The 17399-nt window shown below is 41.4% G+C and overlaps 1 protein-coding gene across 1 annotated transcript in view; it reads right to left on the bottom strand.

The window, feature by feature from the left end:
• The window catches only part of TTN (titin), a 244337-nt gene that overhangs the window by 28465 nt on the left and 198473 nt on the right, over nucleotides 1–17399 (bottom strand). Inside the window, exon 286 of the mRNA XM_064660725.1 lies at nucleotides 184–17289. Within this exon, the coding sequence (XP_064516795.1) occupies nucleotides 184–17289 (17106 nt within the window). The remainder of the gene's footprint in view (nucleotides 1–183; nucleotides 17290–17399) is intronic.

Raw genomic sequence — 17399 nt, 5'->3', positions numbered from 1 at the left:
AACAGAATTTAAAATTCAAGCTATTATTTATCCCTTTTTCATTTGTTAAACCACAGACAAACCTACAAAAAAAAATGACCTATTTTACTGTTAGTGGATTTAAAACTTTTTTACATTATTTCAAAATAAAAACTTTAAAACATATAAAGTATTAAAAAAATTTTTTTTCATAGTAAGACATACCTGTTATTTTTGTTCCTTCCTTGGTCTCAGAAGGCACTCCAACACCATACTCATTTTCTCCAGAGACCCGGAAGTAGTAAATGCCACCTTCTTGCAAACCAGTCACTTTGTAGGACAGGCGATGACAATTGTTTGTCACAGTGACCCATGCTTTTTTGCTAGCTTCTCGTTTTTCAATAACATAGTTCTTTACAGGTGCTCCGCCATCATTTTCAGGAACATCCCAGGATAACACAGCAGATTCTTTAGTTATGTCTTTTGTTGCAATATTAGATGGTGGGCCAGGAGTATCAAGAACTTTGACAATTAAAGTCAATGTAGCAGTGTTCAGGATGTTTTGTAGTGTTAACGTGTATTTTCCAGAATCATTCCTTGTTGCTTTTTCAATAGTGAGAGATGTACAATTATCTGAAGTGTCAATGCTTGCTCGTACACGGAGATCAGTGTCTGGTTTGTTCCATGTTACATTTGGGACTGGTTTGCCTCTGAAAGGAACAGTCATTGTGAATGATCCACCAGCCCTCACAATTAAAGTCTTCCGCATTTCACTGTCAATATCAAAAGCAGGTTCTTCCTCTCTTTCTTTTGCCAGCTGAGGTTCTGAGACATCACTTGGTTCACTGACACCCATTTTGTTAATAGATTTCACTCTAAAAACATACTCAGAGCCTGATACTAATCCACTTATAGTATATTCTGTGCCTCTTAAATTCTGAATAGCAGTTGTCCAGTCAGTTTCATCAGTTTTCTTGTATTCAACAGTGTATCCTGTTACTGGGGCACCTCCATCAAACAGTGGCTTTGTCCAACCAATTGTGATATTTGACCTTGTAGAATCCATAATCTTAGGTTTAGATGGGGGTGATGGCAAGAAGATTGGATCTTCTGCTTTAATCAATGGTGTGGTTTCACTTGGGAGACTGAGGCCAGCAGCATTTTCTGCATAAACCCGGAATTCATATTCACATCCTTCACGGAGACCAGATGATTTCACTCTTAAATCATAAACTGGCTTTTTGTTTACACGAATCCATCTTAGGCTGGTTTTCTCACGCCTTTCAATTACATAGCCAGAGATCTCACTGCCTCCATCAGACTCAGGTCTTGCCCAGCACAGAGTTATCGAATCTTTGCTCACACTGGTAATCTCTAAAGATGTAGGTGGACTTGGAACTGTAAATGGGTCTAGGGCTTTGACAGCAACACTTTCTAGAGGCTCACCAACACCGTATTTGTTAACTCCCATCACTCTGAAAATATACTCATTACCCTTTAGTAATTTTGTCACTTTACAGGATGTTGTTCTAAGCTCTCCTTCACAAAGTGTCCATGCAATTCTGCTGGTCTCACGTTTTTCCACAATATAATAATCAATATCTGCACCACCATTTTCTTGAGGGGGTCCCCATGATAAATGGCACTTTTCAGCAGTAAGGCCTTTTATTTCTAATGGGCCTGCAGGTGGGCCAGGTCTGTCAAGTACTTTGCAATTAATTGCCAAAGATTTTGTTCCTGCAACATTTTGTAATGTTAGTACATACTGTCCTGAATCACTTCGGATACAGTCCTTAATGGTTATTGCAGTTGTATAATCTGTTGAGACTATTTCAACTCTAGCTCTTCCTTCAAGCTCCTTACCATCCTTTGTCCATGAAACCACTGGTATTGGCCGACCTGCAACATCAGCATTGACTTTAAACACTTCTCCAGCTTTCACAACTACAACATCCCTGAATTTGGCATCCATCATAATTCTTGGAGCCTCTACATCATCTTTTACAGTCACAGGTCCAGTTGATTCAGATGGCTGACTGAAGAGTCCAGCAGCATTCTTTGCAATCACACGGAATTCATATCGCTGGTCTTCTGTAAGTCCACCTACGTCAAAGTATGTTTCTTGCACATTAGTAAAATTACATTTTAGCCAGCGACCATCTGGTATCTCTCTGCGTTCAATAATATATCCTGTTACTTTAGCTCCACCATCATATTCTGGTTTAGTCCACTTCAGTGAGACAGATGTTCTTGTAATATTAATAACTTCTGGTTGACCGGGAGGATCACATGGATCTCTTGCAGCAACTGGTTCACATGATTTACTGCATTTGCCTATTCCAGCAATGTTTTCTGCATACACACGATATTCATATAGCAGTCCTTCATCAAGACCTGTAACTTTCATTTGTGTATCAGTTATAAGGCTCTTGTTGACTTTTGTCCAGAGAATGCTGCTTCTTTCCTTACGCTCCAAGTGATATCCTAGTACTACGCTACCTCCATCATTAACTGGTACCTGCCACGTTACAATCATGAAAGCTTTAGTTGCGTGTGCTACGTGAGGAGTACCAGGTGGACCTGGAGGCTTAAATGGATACTCTGCTACAACAGAAGGAGAATTAGTGTAAGTGCTTTTCCCATAGCGGTTTTCTGCACAAATACGGAACTGATATTCAGATCCAGTGATGAGTCGAGATACTTTAATTGATGTTCTTGCAACTGCTGCAGATACTACCTCCCATGTTGTTGTGGTAGTGTCTCTCTTCTCCACAATGTAATTGCTAATATGGCACCCACCATCATATTCTGGAGGTTTCCAAGACAATGTTACACTATCAGCACTAACTTCATCAATATGAACATCAGTTGGTGGCCCTGGTCTGTCAAGAACAACTACAGTTAAAGAAGCTGTTGTTGATCCTGCAGTATTTGAAAGATGTAATTCATAATGTCCCAAATCTTCATGTGAAGCTTCCTTGATGGACAGTGAAGTTGAAGTCTTTGATGTCTCAACATTTACCCTGGTTGTCTGTTTTAAGGGATTCCCATCCTTCTTCCAGCTAACAGTTGGAAGAGGTCGCCCTCTGAATGGAATATCGATCTTAAGATCATCTCCAGCTTTCACAGTGAATGTGTTGAAAAGGAGCTCAACAGATGGCTGGATTTCAATATCTTTTGCAATGACCGGGACACCAAGTTCTCTTGGATCACTTTTTCCTTTTTCATTAACAGCAATCACTCTGAAACTGTACTCTTCTCCCATACTTAAGCCTGTTATTGTTGCTTCTAATGTTTTCACCTGCGTGCATGCAGTCCATTTTACACTTCCTTTAGTTTGCATTTCTACTACATAACCAGTAATTTTACTGCCACCATCACTCTCTGGCTTTTCCCATTTAATTGAAACAGAGTTGCGAGTCACATCAACAAGCATGACCTTTGCAGGTGGAGAAGGTGGTTCAGACACCTTAATTGGGTCAGCTGTTTCTGCTGGTAAGCCAACCCCATATTCATTTACAGCTAGAACCCGGAAGTAATAACTACATCCTTCTTGTAGTTGAGTAATCTTGAAGGAATTCTTAGTGCAGTTGTTTGTAACTGTGGCATATGCCTTTCTTGTGGATTCTCGCTTTTCAACTACGTAGTTGGTAATTTTAGCTCCACCATCAATAAGTGGTGGTTCCCAGGCTAAAGTTACAAAATCTTTTTTCACTTCTCTGATTGTCAGGTTTATAGGTGCACTAGGTGTATCAAGCACTCTGACATTAACAAAAGCTGATTTTTTACCACTGTTGTTCTCTAATGTAAGATTGTATCTACCACTATCAAATCTATTGACATTGTCAATGACCAGCATTGTATAGGAACTGGTAACTTCAATCTGAGCTCGCTCACTAATTGTTCCTTCTGCTTTCTCCCATTTAACTTCAGGTTCTGGTCTTCCTTTGATGGTGACAAACAGGCGTAATGTACCACTAGCACGTACAGTGACTACTTTTCTGAGATCTGCATCAAGTTCAATTTCAGGAGGTTCAATCTTGTCCTCTGCTAAGACTGCACCAGGTATAGTAGCAGGTTCTCCTACTCCTTCTGAGTTGATGGCACAGATTCGGAAGTTATATTCCTGGTTCTCTTTTAGTTTGGTCACGGTGAACTGTTTTGCTTGTAGGCCTGTTGGTGGGGTGCAGGTAGTCCATTCATCAGCAGCAGCTTCTTTTACTTCTACTACATATCCCTTAACAGGAGCACCACCATCATAAATAGGCTTACCCCAGGCAAGGGAAACTGATGACCTGGAAGTATCTGTAACCTTTGGATTGGTGGGTGGACCTGGGGGATATAATACATCACAAGCACGATAGAAAATGGATGGCTCACTGGGTTCCCCTACCCCCGCAGCATTTTCAGCAGAAACTCTAAATTCATAGAAATGCCCATCAGTAAGACCTGTTACTCTGAATCGCAAGTCTGTCAGCCTTTTCTTATTGCATTTGGTCCACCGGATACCATCTTTGTCTCGTTTTTCAAGTATGTAACCTTCAATTTCAGCTCCTCCATTGTCTTCTGGGCGACCCCATGTCACCACCATAGAATCTTTTGTGATTGCTGAAACTTCGGGTGTTGAAGGAGGACCAGGGGGTTTGTATGGATTACGAGCCACAATTGGTTCAGATTCCAAGGGCTCTCCAATTCCGTATTTATTCACAGCCATTACACGGAAAATGTACTCATTGCCAGGAAGGAGTCTGGTTACTTTGAGGTTGAGAGCCTGCACATCTGTTGCTACTTGTGTCCATGAAAGTCTGCTTGTCTCTCTCTTCTCAATGATATAATGTGAAATATTAGAACCACCATCCTGTAATGGTGGAGCCCATGACAAGTAGCATTTTTCTGCAGTGACACCTGTAACCTTCAAAGGTCCTTCTGGAGGTCCTGGTCTGTCAAGCACTTTTACAGTGATTGGTATAGATTTGGTGCCACCAACATTTTTGAGGTTAAGAGTATAGTGACCTCCATCTACTCTTATACAGTCTTTGACAGTGAGAGTTGTTTTCTGAATGGTGGATTTAATTTCCATTCTTGCAGTTGCTTCTTCAAGGTCTTTACCATCTTTTGACCATGAAATGTCAGGAATAGGTTTGCCATGGATATCGGCTTCAAGAACAAAGGTTTCTCCAGCATGAACAACAATGACATCTCTGTATTTAGGATCCAATGAAGCCCCTGGTGCTTCAATTTCATCTCTGGCAGTAATGGGCCCTGTACTTTCAGATGGTTCACTCAAGCAACCTGCTGCATTTCTTGCAATTACTCTAAATTCATATCGTTGGTTTTCAACAAGACCACTTACTGTAAATTCTGTTTCCAACACATTTGTAAAGCTGGCTTTCATCCAGCGACCATCTGGTAGTTCTTTCTTTTCTACAATATAACCAGTTATTTTGCTTCCACCATCATATTCTGGTTTTTTCCACTGCAGTGTAATATTACTTCTTGTAACAACAATGGCATCTGGGCGGCCAGGTGGGTCACAAGGATCTCGGGCAACATACAGTTCTGATACTTTGCTGACTTTGCCAATGCCAACAATGTTTTCAGCAGAAACTCTGAACTCATATTCAAGACCTTCTTCAAGACCATCTGTTTTATATTTGGTGTCAGTAATGAGTGACTTGTTCTGTTTTGTCCAAAGAATGCTGTTCTTATCTTTACGCTCAAGATGGTAGCCAAGAACTTTGCTTCCTCCATCATTAACTGGTTCATGCCACTGTACAATCATATGGTCTTTGGAAGTTGCTGTTACAAATGGGGTTCCAGGTGGTCCAGGCACCTTGTAAGGGTATTGCACAACAATTGGTTTAGAAGCCAAAGGAGAGCTCTTTCCATATCTATTTTCAGCAGTAATCCTGAACTGGTATTCAGTACCTGTTTTAAGCTTTGTTGCTTTGATAGTTGTTCTTGCAACAGTTGCTGACACAATGCTCCATGTGGTAGTGCTTGTGTCACGCTTTTCTACTATATAGTTGCTTATCTGACAGCCGCCAGTATAATCAGGTGGATTCCATGACAAAACAACAAAGTCTGCACTAAATTCGTCAAATCGGACAGGTCCTTGTGGTGGGCCAGGTTTTTCCAGTACAATTATGCTCAGATGCTCTGTTGCTGTACCTGCTGCATTTGTTGCTGTTACTGTATATTTACCAAAGTCTTCCTTGTTGCTTTCTTTAATATGTAAGATCGTTGATGTTGTTGTATCCTGAATATTTAATCTGGTTGTCTGTTTCAGTGGCTGCTCATCTTTTGTCCAAGTAATAGTAGGTTTGGGTCTACCTATAAATGGTACTTCTACTTTTAGATCTTCTCCAGCTTGTACACTGTATGTATTAAACATCAGTTTGAAACTTGGCTCAATTGTCAAGTCTTTAGCTATCACAGGAATTCCAAGTGCTCTAGGATCACTTTTTCCTTTTTCATTGTAGGCAATCACACGGAATTGATATTCCTGTCCTGGACTCAAACCAGACACCACTGCATTGCATGTTTTGGACTCACTAACAACACTCCATTTTTCTGTTCCTTTAGGTAGCATTTCAACAATGTATCCCAAAATTCTGCTACCTCCATCATGTTCAGGTTTTTCCCATGTAAGTGATGCACTTCTCTGAGTCACATCAGTGAGTATTACTTTCCCAGGAGGCAGAGGTGGCTCTGAGGCTTTGACAGCATCCCTGGTTTCAACTGGAACACCAATTCCAAATTCATTTTCGGCCATAACTCTGAAGTAATAAATTGCTCCTTCTGTAAGATTTTCAACTTTAAAACTTGTCTTGCCACACTTAGCACTTACATTTGCAAATGCCTTCCTGGTTGACTCACGCTTGTCTATTACATAGTTCTTTACCTTGGCACCACCATCAATAATGGGTGGTTCCCAAGATAATACAGCAGAATCCTTCTTTATATCCTTTACCACTAAGTTTTGTGGTGGTCCTGGTGTGTCCAAGACTTTAACTGTAACAAATGCAGATTTAGAACCACTGCTGTTCTCCAACTTAAGAATATACTTTCCAGCATCATTTCTATCACAGTTGTCAATTGAAAGTTGTGTGAAATTTATGCCTTTATCAATCTGAACTTTTTCTGTGAATTCACCTTCTTCTCGGGACCATGCGATGTCTGGTGTTGGTCGTCCCCTGAATGGTATGTGAATCCTAGCAGACCCACCAGCTCTAACCACTATACCCTTCCTTAGCTCTGAATCAATATCAAGTTCTGGAGCTTCAAGTTTGTCTTCTGGTTTAATAGTGCCAGGAACTGATGCAGCCTCTCCTACACCAATCTTGTTGAGAGCACACACTCGTAATTTGTATTCTTGATGTTCAGTAAGCTTTTTGATTTCAAATCGAGTGGCACGTATACCTGTTTGTGGTGTAACAAGTGACCATTCATCTTCATCTGCCTTACAGATTTCTACAAGGTATCCCTGGATTTCACAACCACCATCATAAATAGGTTTACTCCAACCAAGTAGAACTGAACTTTTGGTGGTATCCACAACATGGGTATTTGTTGGAGGGCCAGGCTTGAACATTGGGTCGCAAGCTTTAAAGTAAGGAGAAACTTGGCTTGGTTCACCCACTCCAGCAGCATTTTCAGCAGAAACTCTAAATTCATATTCATGATCCTCTGTTAATCCTGTAACTCTTAATCGCAAATCTGTAATTCGCCGTTTATTGCATTTTATCCATCTGATGCCTGCTCGGTCTCTCTTTTCTACAATGTAACCTACGATTTCACTACCACCATCACTATCCGGACGGGTCCAGCAGACAGTCATAGAATCCTTTGTGATGTTGGTAATTTCCAAGGCCTTTGGTGGTCCAGGAACCACAAATGGATTTTTCATCATCACTGGCACAGATTCTAATGGCTCCCCAACCCCATATTTGTTAACTGCCATAATACGGAAGACATACTCATTTCCTTCCAAGAGTTTTGTTACTTTCAGCATTGTAGGTAAAACCTCTGAAGCAACCACAGTCCATGCCAAACGACTAGTTTCTCTCTTCTCTACAATATAATGAGAAATATCACTGCCACCATCATGAAGAGGAGGAGCCCACGCCAATGCACATTTTTCAGCTGTGACTCCTGTCACTTGGACTGGACCCTCTGGAGGTCCTGGCCTGTCCAGGACTTTTACGTTTACTGTTACTGTCTTTGTTCCAGCAACATTAGAGGCTTCTAAAATGTACTGTCCACCATCAACTCTAATGGCATCTTTTACAACTATTAATGCACTGAAATCTGTGTTCTTTATTTCACATCTAGAAGTTTCCTCAAGCTCTTTATCTCCTTTGTACCACTTAATGGTTGGTAGTGGCTTTCCGTGAACATCAGCCTCAAGTCTGAATGTTTCACCAGCATTTACAACAATTGTGTCTTTGTACTTTGGATCCATTGAAATTCGTGGAAGTTCAACTTCATCCCTTGCTGTTATTGGACCTGTGCTGTCAGAAGGTTTGCTTATTGCACCTGCAGCATTCTTTGCAATTACTCTAAATTCATATCTTTGGTCTTCAGTAAGCCCTGTTACAGTGAACTGAGTTTCAATGATATTTGTGAAGCTGGCTTTCATCCAGCGACCATCTGGTAAGTCACGTTTCTCTACAATATAACCAGTAATCTTACTTCCACCATCATATTCTGGTTTGGTCCATTGTAGAGTAATAGAGCTTCTTTTTATTATTATAGCTTCTGGGCGACCTGGAGGATCACATGGATCACGAGCTACATAGCACTCAGAAACTTTACTTGTTCTGCCTACACCAACAATATTTTCTGCAGAAACTCGAAATTCATATTCAATTCCTTCTTCGAGGTTATTTGTCTTAAAAGTTGTGTCCTGAATAATAGTCTTGTTCACTTTAGTCCATAAAATGCTGTTTTTCTCCTTTCTCTCAAGATGGTAGCCCAACACTCTACTGCCACCATCATTTACTGGTTCATGCCACTGTACAACCATGGAGTCTTTTGTAACCGTTGTCACAAATGGTGTGCCAGGAGGTCCTGGTTCCTTGTAGGGGTACTGCGCTACAACTGGTGCAGAATCCAATGCAAAACTCTGCCCATACCTGTTCTCAGCAAATATTCTGAACTGGTATTCTGAACCAGTTTTCAGTTTAGTCACTTTCAGTGTAGTTCTTGCAACAGTAGCTGAAACTGTTTCCCATACAGTGGTTGTTGTATCTCTCTTGTGAACAACATAGTTGGTGATTTGGCAGCCTCCTGTGTATGCTGGGGGATTCCATGATAGGGTAATACTTTCTGCACTTATTTCATCAAACTTCACAGGCCCTGCTGGAGGGTCAGGTTTGTCTAGAGTTATAATGTCAATAGAGGCAGACTTTTGCCCAACAACATTAGCCACAGTGATTTCATAAGTGCCACTGTCCTCTTTGCTAGTTTCCTTAAGATTCAGTATAGTGAGATCAGCTGAATCGCTTACATTGATTCTTGTTGTCTGCCTTAATGGCTGGCCATCTTTTACCCAGGTAACAGTTGGTTTAGGTCGACCTGCAATTGGTATTTCTACTTTCAGATCTTGTCCCACTTGAACACTGTAACTGTGAAAAGCAGGTCTAACATCAGGTTCAATCACTAGGTCTTTGGCAACTATTGGAACTGCAAGTGCTCTAGGATCACTCTTACCCTTTTCATTTACAGCCATTACTCTAAAAAGATATTCTTCCCCTTGAGTTAGGTTAGTAATAACTGCTTCAAGTGTTTTTACACGAGCACACTCTGACCACTTCTCACTACCCTTTGCTTGCATTTCAACAATGTATTGTATGATTTTGCTACCACCATCATGTTCCGGTTTTGCCCAGCTTAGTGAGACACTGTTTCTTGTGACATCATCCACTGTTATTTTCCCAGGAGGCTGTGGAACTTCAGCAACTTTAACTGGGTCACTGGTTTCTGCAGGGAGGCCAATTCCATATTCATTCTCAGCAGAAATTCTAAAGAAGTAATAGCAGCCCTCCTGAAGTTGATCTACTTTCCATGAAGTCTTGTGGCAGTTGGTTACAACAGCTGCATATGCCTTTCTTGTTGCTTCACGCTTTTCAATAATGAAATTCTTTATTTTTGCTCCACCATCCAAGAGAGGAGGCTCCCATGAAAGTGAAACAGAGTCTTTAGTGATCTCTCTGATCTTTAAATTAACAGGTGCACTCGGGGTATCCAGTACTCTTACGCTGACAAAGGCAGACTTTGTTCCACTGCTGTTTTCCAAGGTCAGAGTATACTTTCCAGTATCAAATCTGTTAACATTGTCTAGAACAAGGGAAGTAAAGCTGCTAGTGGTATCAATAATAGCTGCTTCTCTGATGTCACCATCCACTTTACCCCATTTTACTTCAGGTGTTGGACGACCTCTGATGGGAACAAACAATCTTAAGGAACCTCCTGCCCTCACATTTACAACCTTCCTTAATTCCATGTCAAGATCAAGGTCTGGTGCCTCCATCTTTTCTTCTACAATAACAGAACCAGGAACATCTGCATGCTCTCCAACTCCTGCTTTATTAACTGCACATATGCGGAATTTGTACTCATGTTTTTCCACTAATTTTTCTACTTCCATGTGGGTATTCTTAATTCCAGTTGCAGGAGTACAAATTTTCCATTCACCATCACTTACATCACATTTTTCCACAATGTATCCCTGAATTTCAGAGCCACCATCATAGATAGGTTTACCCCACGAAAGGAAAACTGAAGATCTTGTAACATCCACAACTTTAGGATTATTGGGTGGACCTGGCTTGTAAATAGGATCGCATGCTTTGTAGTAAGTGGAAGGTGGGCTTGGTTCACTAAGACCAGCAGCATTTTCAGCTGAAACTCTGTACTCATAATCATGATTTTCTATAAGACCAGTCACTCTGTATCGCAGTTCACTGATCAGGCGTTTGTTACATCTTGTCCAGCGAATACCTTCCTTATCTCGTTTTTCAAGAACGTAACCTAGGATTTCACTACCACCATCTGAGGCTGGCCTTTCCCATACAACTATCATAGAATCCTTGGTAACGGCTGTGACTTCTGGTGCCTTTGGTGGAAGTGGCACTGAAAATGGGTTCTTTGCGAGTACTGGTTCAGATTCAAGGGGTTCACCAACACCATATTTATTTACTGCCATGATGCGGAAAACATACTCATTTCCTTCTAAAAGTTTTGTAACTTTGCAATTTAGGGTTTGCACATTTGAGTCAACGACAGTCCACACCAAGCGACTGGTTTCCCTTTTTTCTACAACGTAGTGTGAAATTTCACTGCCACCATCCTGTAGCGGTGGTTTCCATGACAATGTGCATTTTTCAGCAGTAACACCAGTAATCTCAACAGGTCCTTCTGGTGGTCCAGGTCTATCAAGAACTTTAACGTTAACAGGAACCTTCTTTTCACCTGCAACATTCTTTGCCAGTAGGACATACTGACCACTGTCAACTCTTGTGGCTTCCTTCACACTAAGGCTTGTTGCGAAATCGGTGCTTTTTATTTCCATGCGAGCAGTGCTTGTCAGCTCATGATCGCCTTTTAACCACTGAATGGAAGGTATTGGTTTGCCATGAACATCAGCATCAAGCTTGAATGACTCACCAGCGTTCACTACAATAGTGTCTTTGTATTTTGGATCCATACTTATATGGGGTGGTTCTACTTCATCTCTTGCTGTAATTGCCCCTGAGCTCTCAGACGGTTCACTGAAAACACCTGCAGCATTTCGTGCTATAACACGGAACTCATATCTCTGGTTTTCGACTAGACCAGTTACTTCAAATTGAGTATCAATGACATTTGTAAAACTTGCTTTCATCCAACGGCCATCAGGTAATTCCTTCTTTTCAACAACATAGCCTGTGATCTTACTTCCACCATCATATATAGGTTTCTTCCACTGAAGTGTTACTGAGCTTCTTGTGACAATTACAGGTTCTGGACGACCTGGAGGGTCACATGGATCACGTGCAGTATAGCATTCAGATCCTCTACTTGCCTTTCCAATTCCCACTATGTTTTCTGCATAGACTCTGAACTCATATTCAAGACCTTCCTCAAGACCAGTTGTCTTAAATTTGGTATCTGGAATAGGTGTTTTATTCAGTTTAGCCCACAGAATGCTGTTTCTTTCTTTACGCTCCAAATGATACCCAATGATCCTGCTACCACCATCATTGACTGGTTCATTCCATTGTACCACCATGCTGTCTTTTGAGATATTTGTTACAAAAGGTGTTCCAGGTGGACCGGGAACTTTAAATGGGTATTGGGCTATGATTGACTCTGAAGTGAGATATGTACTCTTCCCATATCTGTTTTCAGCTGCGATTCTGAACTGATATTCACAGCCAGTCTTTAAACGACATGCTTTTATAGTTGTTCTTGCAACTGTAGCTGACACAATGTGCCAAGTTGTGGTAGAAGTGTCTCTTCTCTCTACAATGTAATTATTGATAGAGCTACCACCATCATACTTGGGTGGTTCCCAGGAAATGGTAATACTGTCTGCTGTTACTTCATCTACTTTTACTGGTCCAGTTGGAGGTCCTGGTTTGTCAAGGACAACAATATTTAGGTTCTCAGTTGCTTCACCAGCAGAGTTTGTAAGTTTAACTAAATATGTCCCCACATCTTCTCTGCAGGCTTCTTTTATTGTTAACACTGTATTGTTTTCTGAACTTTCTGCATTTACTCTTGTAGTCTGCTTCAGTGCCACATTGTCTTTATGCCAAAGCACTGCTGGTTTGGGTCGACCAACAAAAGGAACATCAACCTTTAAGTCCTCTCCTGCTAGAACACTGAAAGTGGTAAATAGTAGTTTGAAAGCTGGTGGAATTACAAGATCTTTTGCAACAACTGGTATACCCAGCTGGCGAGGATCACTGATACCTTTCTCATTCTGAGCTGAAACACGGAAGGTGTATTCTTCACCTTGGATCAGTCCTGTGATGGTGGCTTCAGTAACTTTTACTGTAGCACAGGTTGACCACTTTTCACTGCCTTTGCTTTGCATTTCTACAATGTAGCCCAGAATTCTGCTACCACCATCATGCTCAGGTTTTTCCCAAGATAAGGATACGCTATTTCTCGTCACATCCAACAAAGTTATTTTCCCTGGTGGAAGTGGTCTTTCTGATACTTTCACGGATTCTGAAGTTTCAACTGGAAGGCCTATTCCATACTCATTTTCAGCTAGGACTCTGAAGTAGTAGTTGCAGCCTTCTTGCAGTGAATCAACTTTCCAGCTGGTCTTGTGGCAATTGGCATTAACAGTTGAATAAGCTTTTCTTGTTGATTCACGCTTTTCCACAATGTAATTTTTTATTTTAGAGCCACCATCTATAAGAGGAGGTTCCCATGTGAGTGTAACTGAAGATTTTGTAACTTCTTTTATTTTCAAATCTTGAGGTGCTCCTGGGGTATCAAGAACTCTGACATTCACAAATGCTGACTTACTACCTGAGCTGTTTTCAACTGTCAGTATGTATTTGCCACTATCAAATCTATTTACATTTTCAATGATAAGTAAAGTATAAGAGCTTGTTGATTCAATGCTAGCTCTATCCAAAGATTCCCCATGTTCTCTTGTCCATTTTACTTCAGGTGCTGGTCTTCCCTTAATTGGGACAAAGAGCCTTAGAGTACAGCAGGCTCTAATAGTGACAACTTTACGTAGTTCTGCATCAAGTTCAATCTCTGGAGGTAGCATTCTTTCTTCAGCTTTTGGAGTCCCAGGAACAAGAGCGGGTTCTCCAAGACCTTCAGAGTTCATAGCATATATTCTTATTTTATACTCTTGATTTTCTTTCAGATCAGTGATGGTAAAAGAAGTGGCCTTTAGACCTATTGGTGGAGTTACAATCTTCCACTCATCTTCTTCAGGTAGTGCAATCTCAACCATGTAACCTGTGATCTCTGAACCACCATCATATATTGGTTTGTTCCATGCTATTGTAATCGAGGACTTGCTGCTATCCAAAACACGAGGATTACCTGGGGGACCAGGCTTAAATACAGTATCACAAGCTTTATAGAATGGACTGGTTGGGCTTGGCTCACTGACTCCAGCAGCATTTTCAGCCATGACTCTGTATTCATATTCATGGCCTTCTGTTAGTCCAGACACTTTATAACGTAAGTCAGTAACAACCCTTTTGTTACATTTCACCCACCGTAGACCAGCCCTGTCTCGACGTTCCACAATATAGTTAGTTATTGGGCTCCCACCATCAGAATCAGGATGGCCCCAACAGACAACCATGGAATCTTTTGTAATTGCTGTAACTTCAGGTGTTTTAGGTGGATCAGGTGGCACATATGGATTTACTGCAAGAACAGGTTCTGATTCTAGAGGCTCGCCAACTCCATACTTGTTAACAGCCATAACTCGGAACACGTACTCATTGCCCTTCAGCAGCTTAGTAACCTTCAGTTTAGTCACTGGAACTTCTGTGGCTACAGCTGTCCATGCCAATCTACTGGTTTCTCGTTTTTCAACCACATAATGGTCAATCTTTGCTCCTCCGTCATCCAGTGGGGGTAGCCATGACAGCACACACTTTTCTGCAGTGACTTCAGACACAGCCAAAGGCCCTTCTGGGGGACCAGGTCTATCAAGAACTTTAACATTGAAGATATGCTTGGCAAAGCCACCAGGATTTGTTGCAGTAAGTGTATAAGCACCACCGTCTCTTCTTGAGGAATCCTTATTGATAAGTACAGTAGAGAAATCTGCTATTTTTATTTCTAATTTTGCTGTGTCTTCAAGTTCTTTTTCTCCCTTTGTCCATGTCATAGTTGGTGGAGGGCGACCTGAAACATCAGCCTCAAGTCTGAAAAGTTCACCTGCTTTCAGCACTATGGTGTCTTTGTATTTAGCATCCACTTTTATCCTTGGTGCTTCAATGTCATCTCTACAAGTGATTGCATCTGATGGCTCAGAGGGCTGACTGACAGCTCCACCAGCATTCCTAGCAATCACACGGAATTCATAGGCAGCGTCTTCTGTCAAACCACTTACAGTGAATTCAGTCTCTAGTATATTGCTGAAATTAGCCTTGAGCCAACGGCCATTAGGAAGGTCTCTTTTTTCAACGGTATAGCCAGTTATCTTAAAACCTCCATTATATTCCGGTTTAGTCCACTTCAGTGTAACTGCATGTCTTGTAATGTTCAGAGGTATTGGCTTACCAGGTGGATCTATTGGGTCCAGGGCAAACACAGGCTCAGATGGCTTGCTTGGCTTACTCTTCCCAGCTAGATTTTCTGCTATAACACGGAATTCATATGCAATGCCATCGGTAAGTCCAGATGATTTAAAGATATTGCCTGATACCAGCATTTTACTTACAGTCTGCCAAAGAATGCTGTTTCTCTCTTTTCTTTCAACATGATATCCCAGTATAGGGCTTCCACCATCAGTAACTGGCTCATTCCAGCTAATGGTCATAGTTTCTTTGGTGACTGCTATCACCTGAGGAGTGCCAGGAGGCCCAGGTACCTTAAATGGGTAGTTGGCAACTACAGATCCTGAAGTAATGGCTGGACCAATTCCATATCTGTTTTGAGCTCTAACACGGAACTGATATTCAACTCCAGTAGTAAGACGAACAGCTTTAAATGTAGTACGTATCACTGTAGTTGCCAATTCAGTCCATGTGGTACTGTCAGTTTGACGCATTTCTACCACATAGTTACTTATTGGTACCCCACCATCATTCAAAGGAGGCTCCCATGAGAATGTTAGGAAATCAGATGAAATTTCATCAAATTTGATTGGTCCAGTAGGAGGCCCAGGTATGTCATGAACCTGAACTGTGATTACTTCACTAACTTCTCCAACAATATTTTTGGCTGACAGTGGGTATTGACCACTATCACTTCGAACACATTCATTGATGGTTAGTATGGTTGCAGTTGCAGTATTTTCATAATTTACTCTTTGTGTTTGCTTAAGTATCTGGTCTTCTTTCTTCCAGGTCACAGTAGGCCTTGGACGACCAAGTACAGGGATTTCAATCTTGATATTGTCACCAGCTTTGGCAATGACTGTTTTCTGGTAGATAGCACGGAGGTCAAACTCTGGGAGCATAGTTTGCTCCTTGATAATAACTGGTCTGCTTTCTCTTGGGGCACTTCTTCCAGCGCTGTTAACTGCCATAACCTGGAAAGTATACTCTTCATTTTCAGTTAGATTCTTTACTACGCAGTCCAGTGTTTTTACAGTGGTGATGTGTGCCCACTGGTTGGTTCCTTTTCTCTGTGCTTCAATTACATACCCAGTGATCTTGCTGCCACCATCGTGTTCTGGTTTCGGCCAAGCTAGGCTAACTGAGTTCCGTGTTACATCCATAATATTAAGGCTCTCAGGTGGGGACGGTGCCTCAGAAGCTTTCACTGGTTCTGCAGTTTCAGCTGGTTCACCAATACCATACTCATTTTCAGCCAGTACTCTGAAATAGTATTCACATCCCTCAGCCAAATTAGGAATCCTGAAGGAACACTTCTGGCAGTTGGTTGTGACTGTTGAATATGCCTTCCGAGTTGATTCACGTTTCTCAACAATATAGTTTGTTATACGGGAACCTCCATCTACCAGAGGCATATCCCATTGGAGGGTGATGCTGTCCTTGGTTATTTCTCTAGGCTTAAGGTTTATTGGTGGACCTGGTGTATCCAAAACTTTTACATTTACAAAGCCAGTCTTCTTACCAGCAGCATTTTCAAGAGTCATTACGTATTTTCCTGCATCATATCTGGTGCACTCTGTGACAATCAACAGTGTAAAAGAGTCGGTATTTTCAATACTGGCACGTCCTTTGAGTGAAACATCATCTTTTGTCCATGTAACTTCTGGAGTTGGACGCCCTTTAATTGGTACAAAAATCCGAATAGTTAATCCAGCTCTAACAACAAGAGTTCTTCTTAGCTCAGCATCTAATTCAAAGTCAGGAATCTCTTCTCGGTCTTTGATTTCCACACTTGGAATTATTGCTGGTTCACCAACACCTGCAGCATTCATGGCAGAGATTCTGAAATTGTATTTGGCTCCTGTCTGCAGATGAGCTACAACAAACTGAGTGATTCTTAAAGCAGTCCCTATAGTGTCTTTTACCCATTCTTCTTCTCCTTCCTTTTGATGCTCTACTATATAGCCAGTGATGTCAAGACCACCATCATAGTGAGGTTTGCCCCAGGCTAAAGATGCACTTGTCTTTGTAGTATCAGTCACTCTTGGATTTGCAGGTGGACCTGGTGGGTCTGAAAAGCAAGGAAAAGATAAAACATTACATCACAGAGGAGGGCATTCTTATGCTCTCTGAATGTGCTCCCCACCTATCCCACCCACCCCCAAAAAAGAAAAGGCATGA

This window comes from Pseudopipra pipra, chromosome 7 (assembly GCF_036250125.1).
Source record: "Pseudopipra pipra isolate bDixPip1 chromosome 7, bDixPip1.hap1, whole genome shotgun sequence".
In the NCBI taxonomy this organism is placed as follows: domain Eukaryota; kingdom Metazoa; phylum Chordata; class Aves; order Passeriformes; family Pipridae; genus Pseudopipra; species Pseudopipra pipra.
Note: the sequence above shows the minus strand (reverse complement) of the source record. Positions and strands in the feature narration are given on the sequence as shown.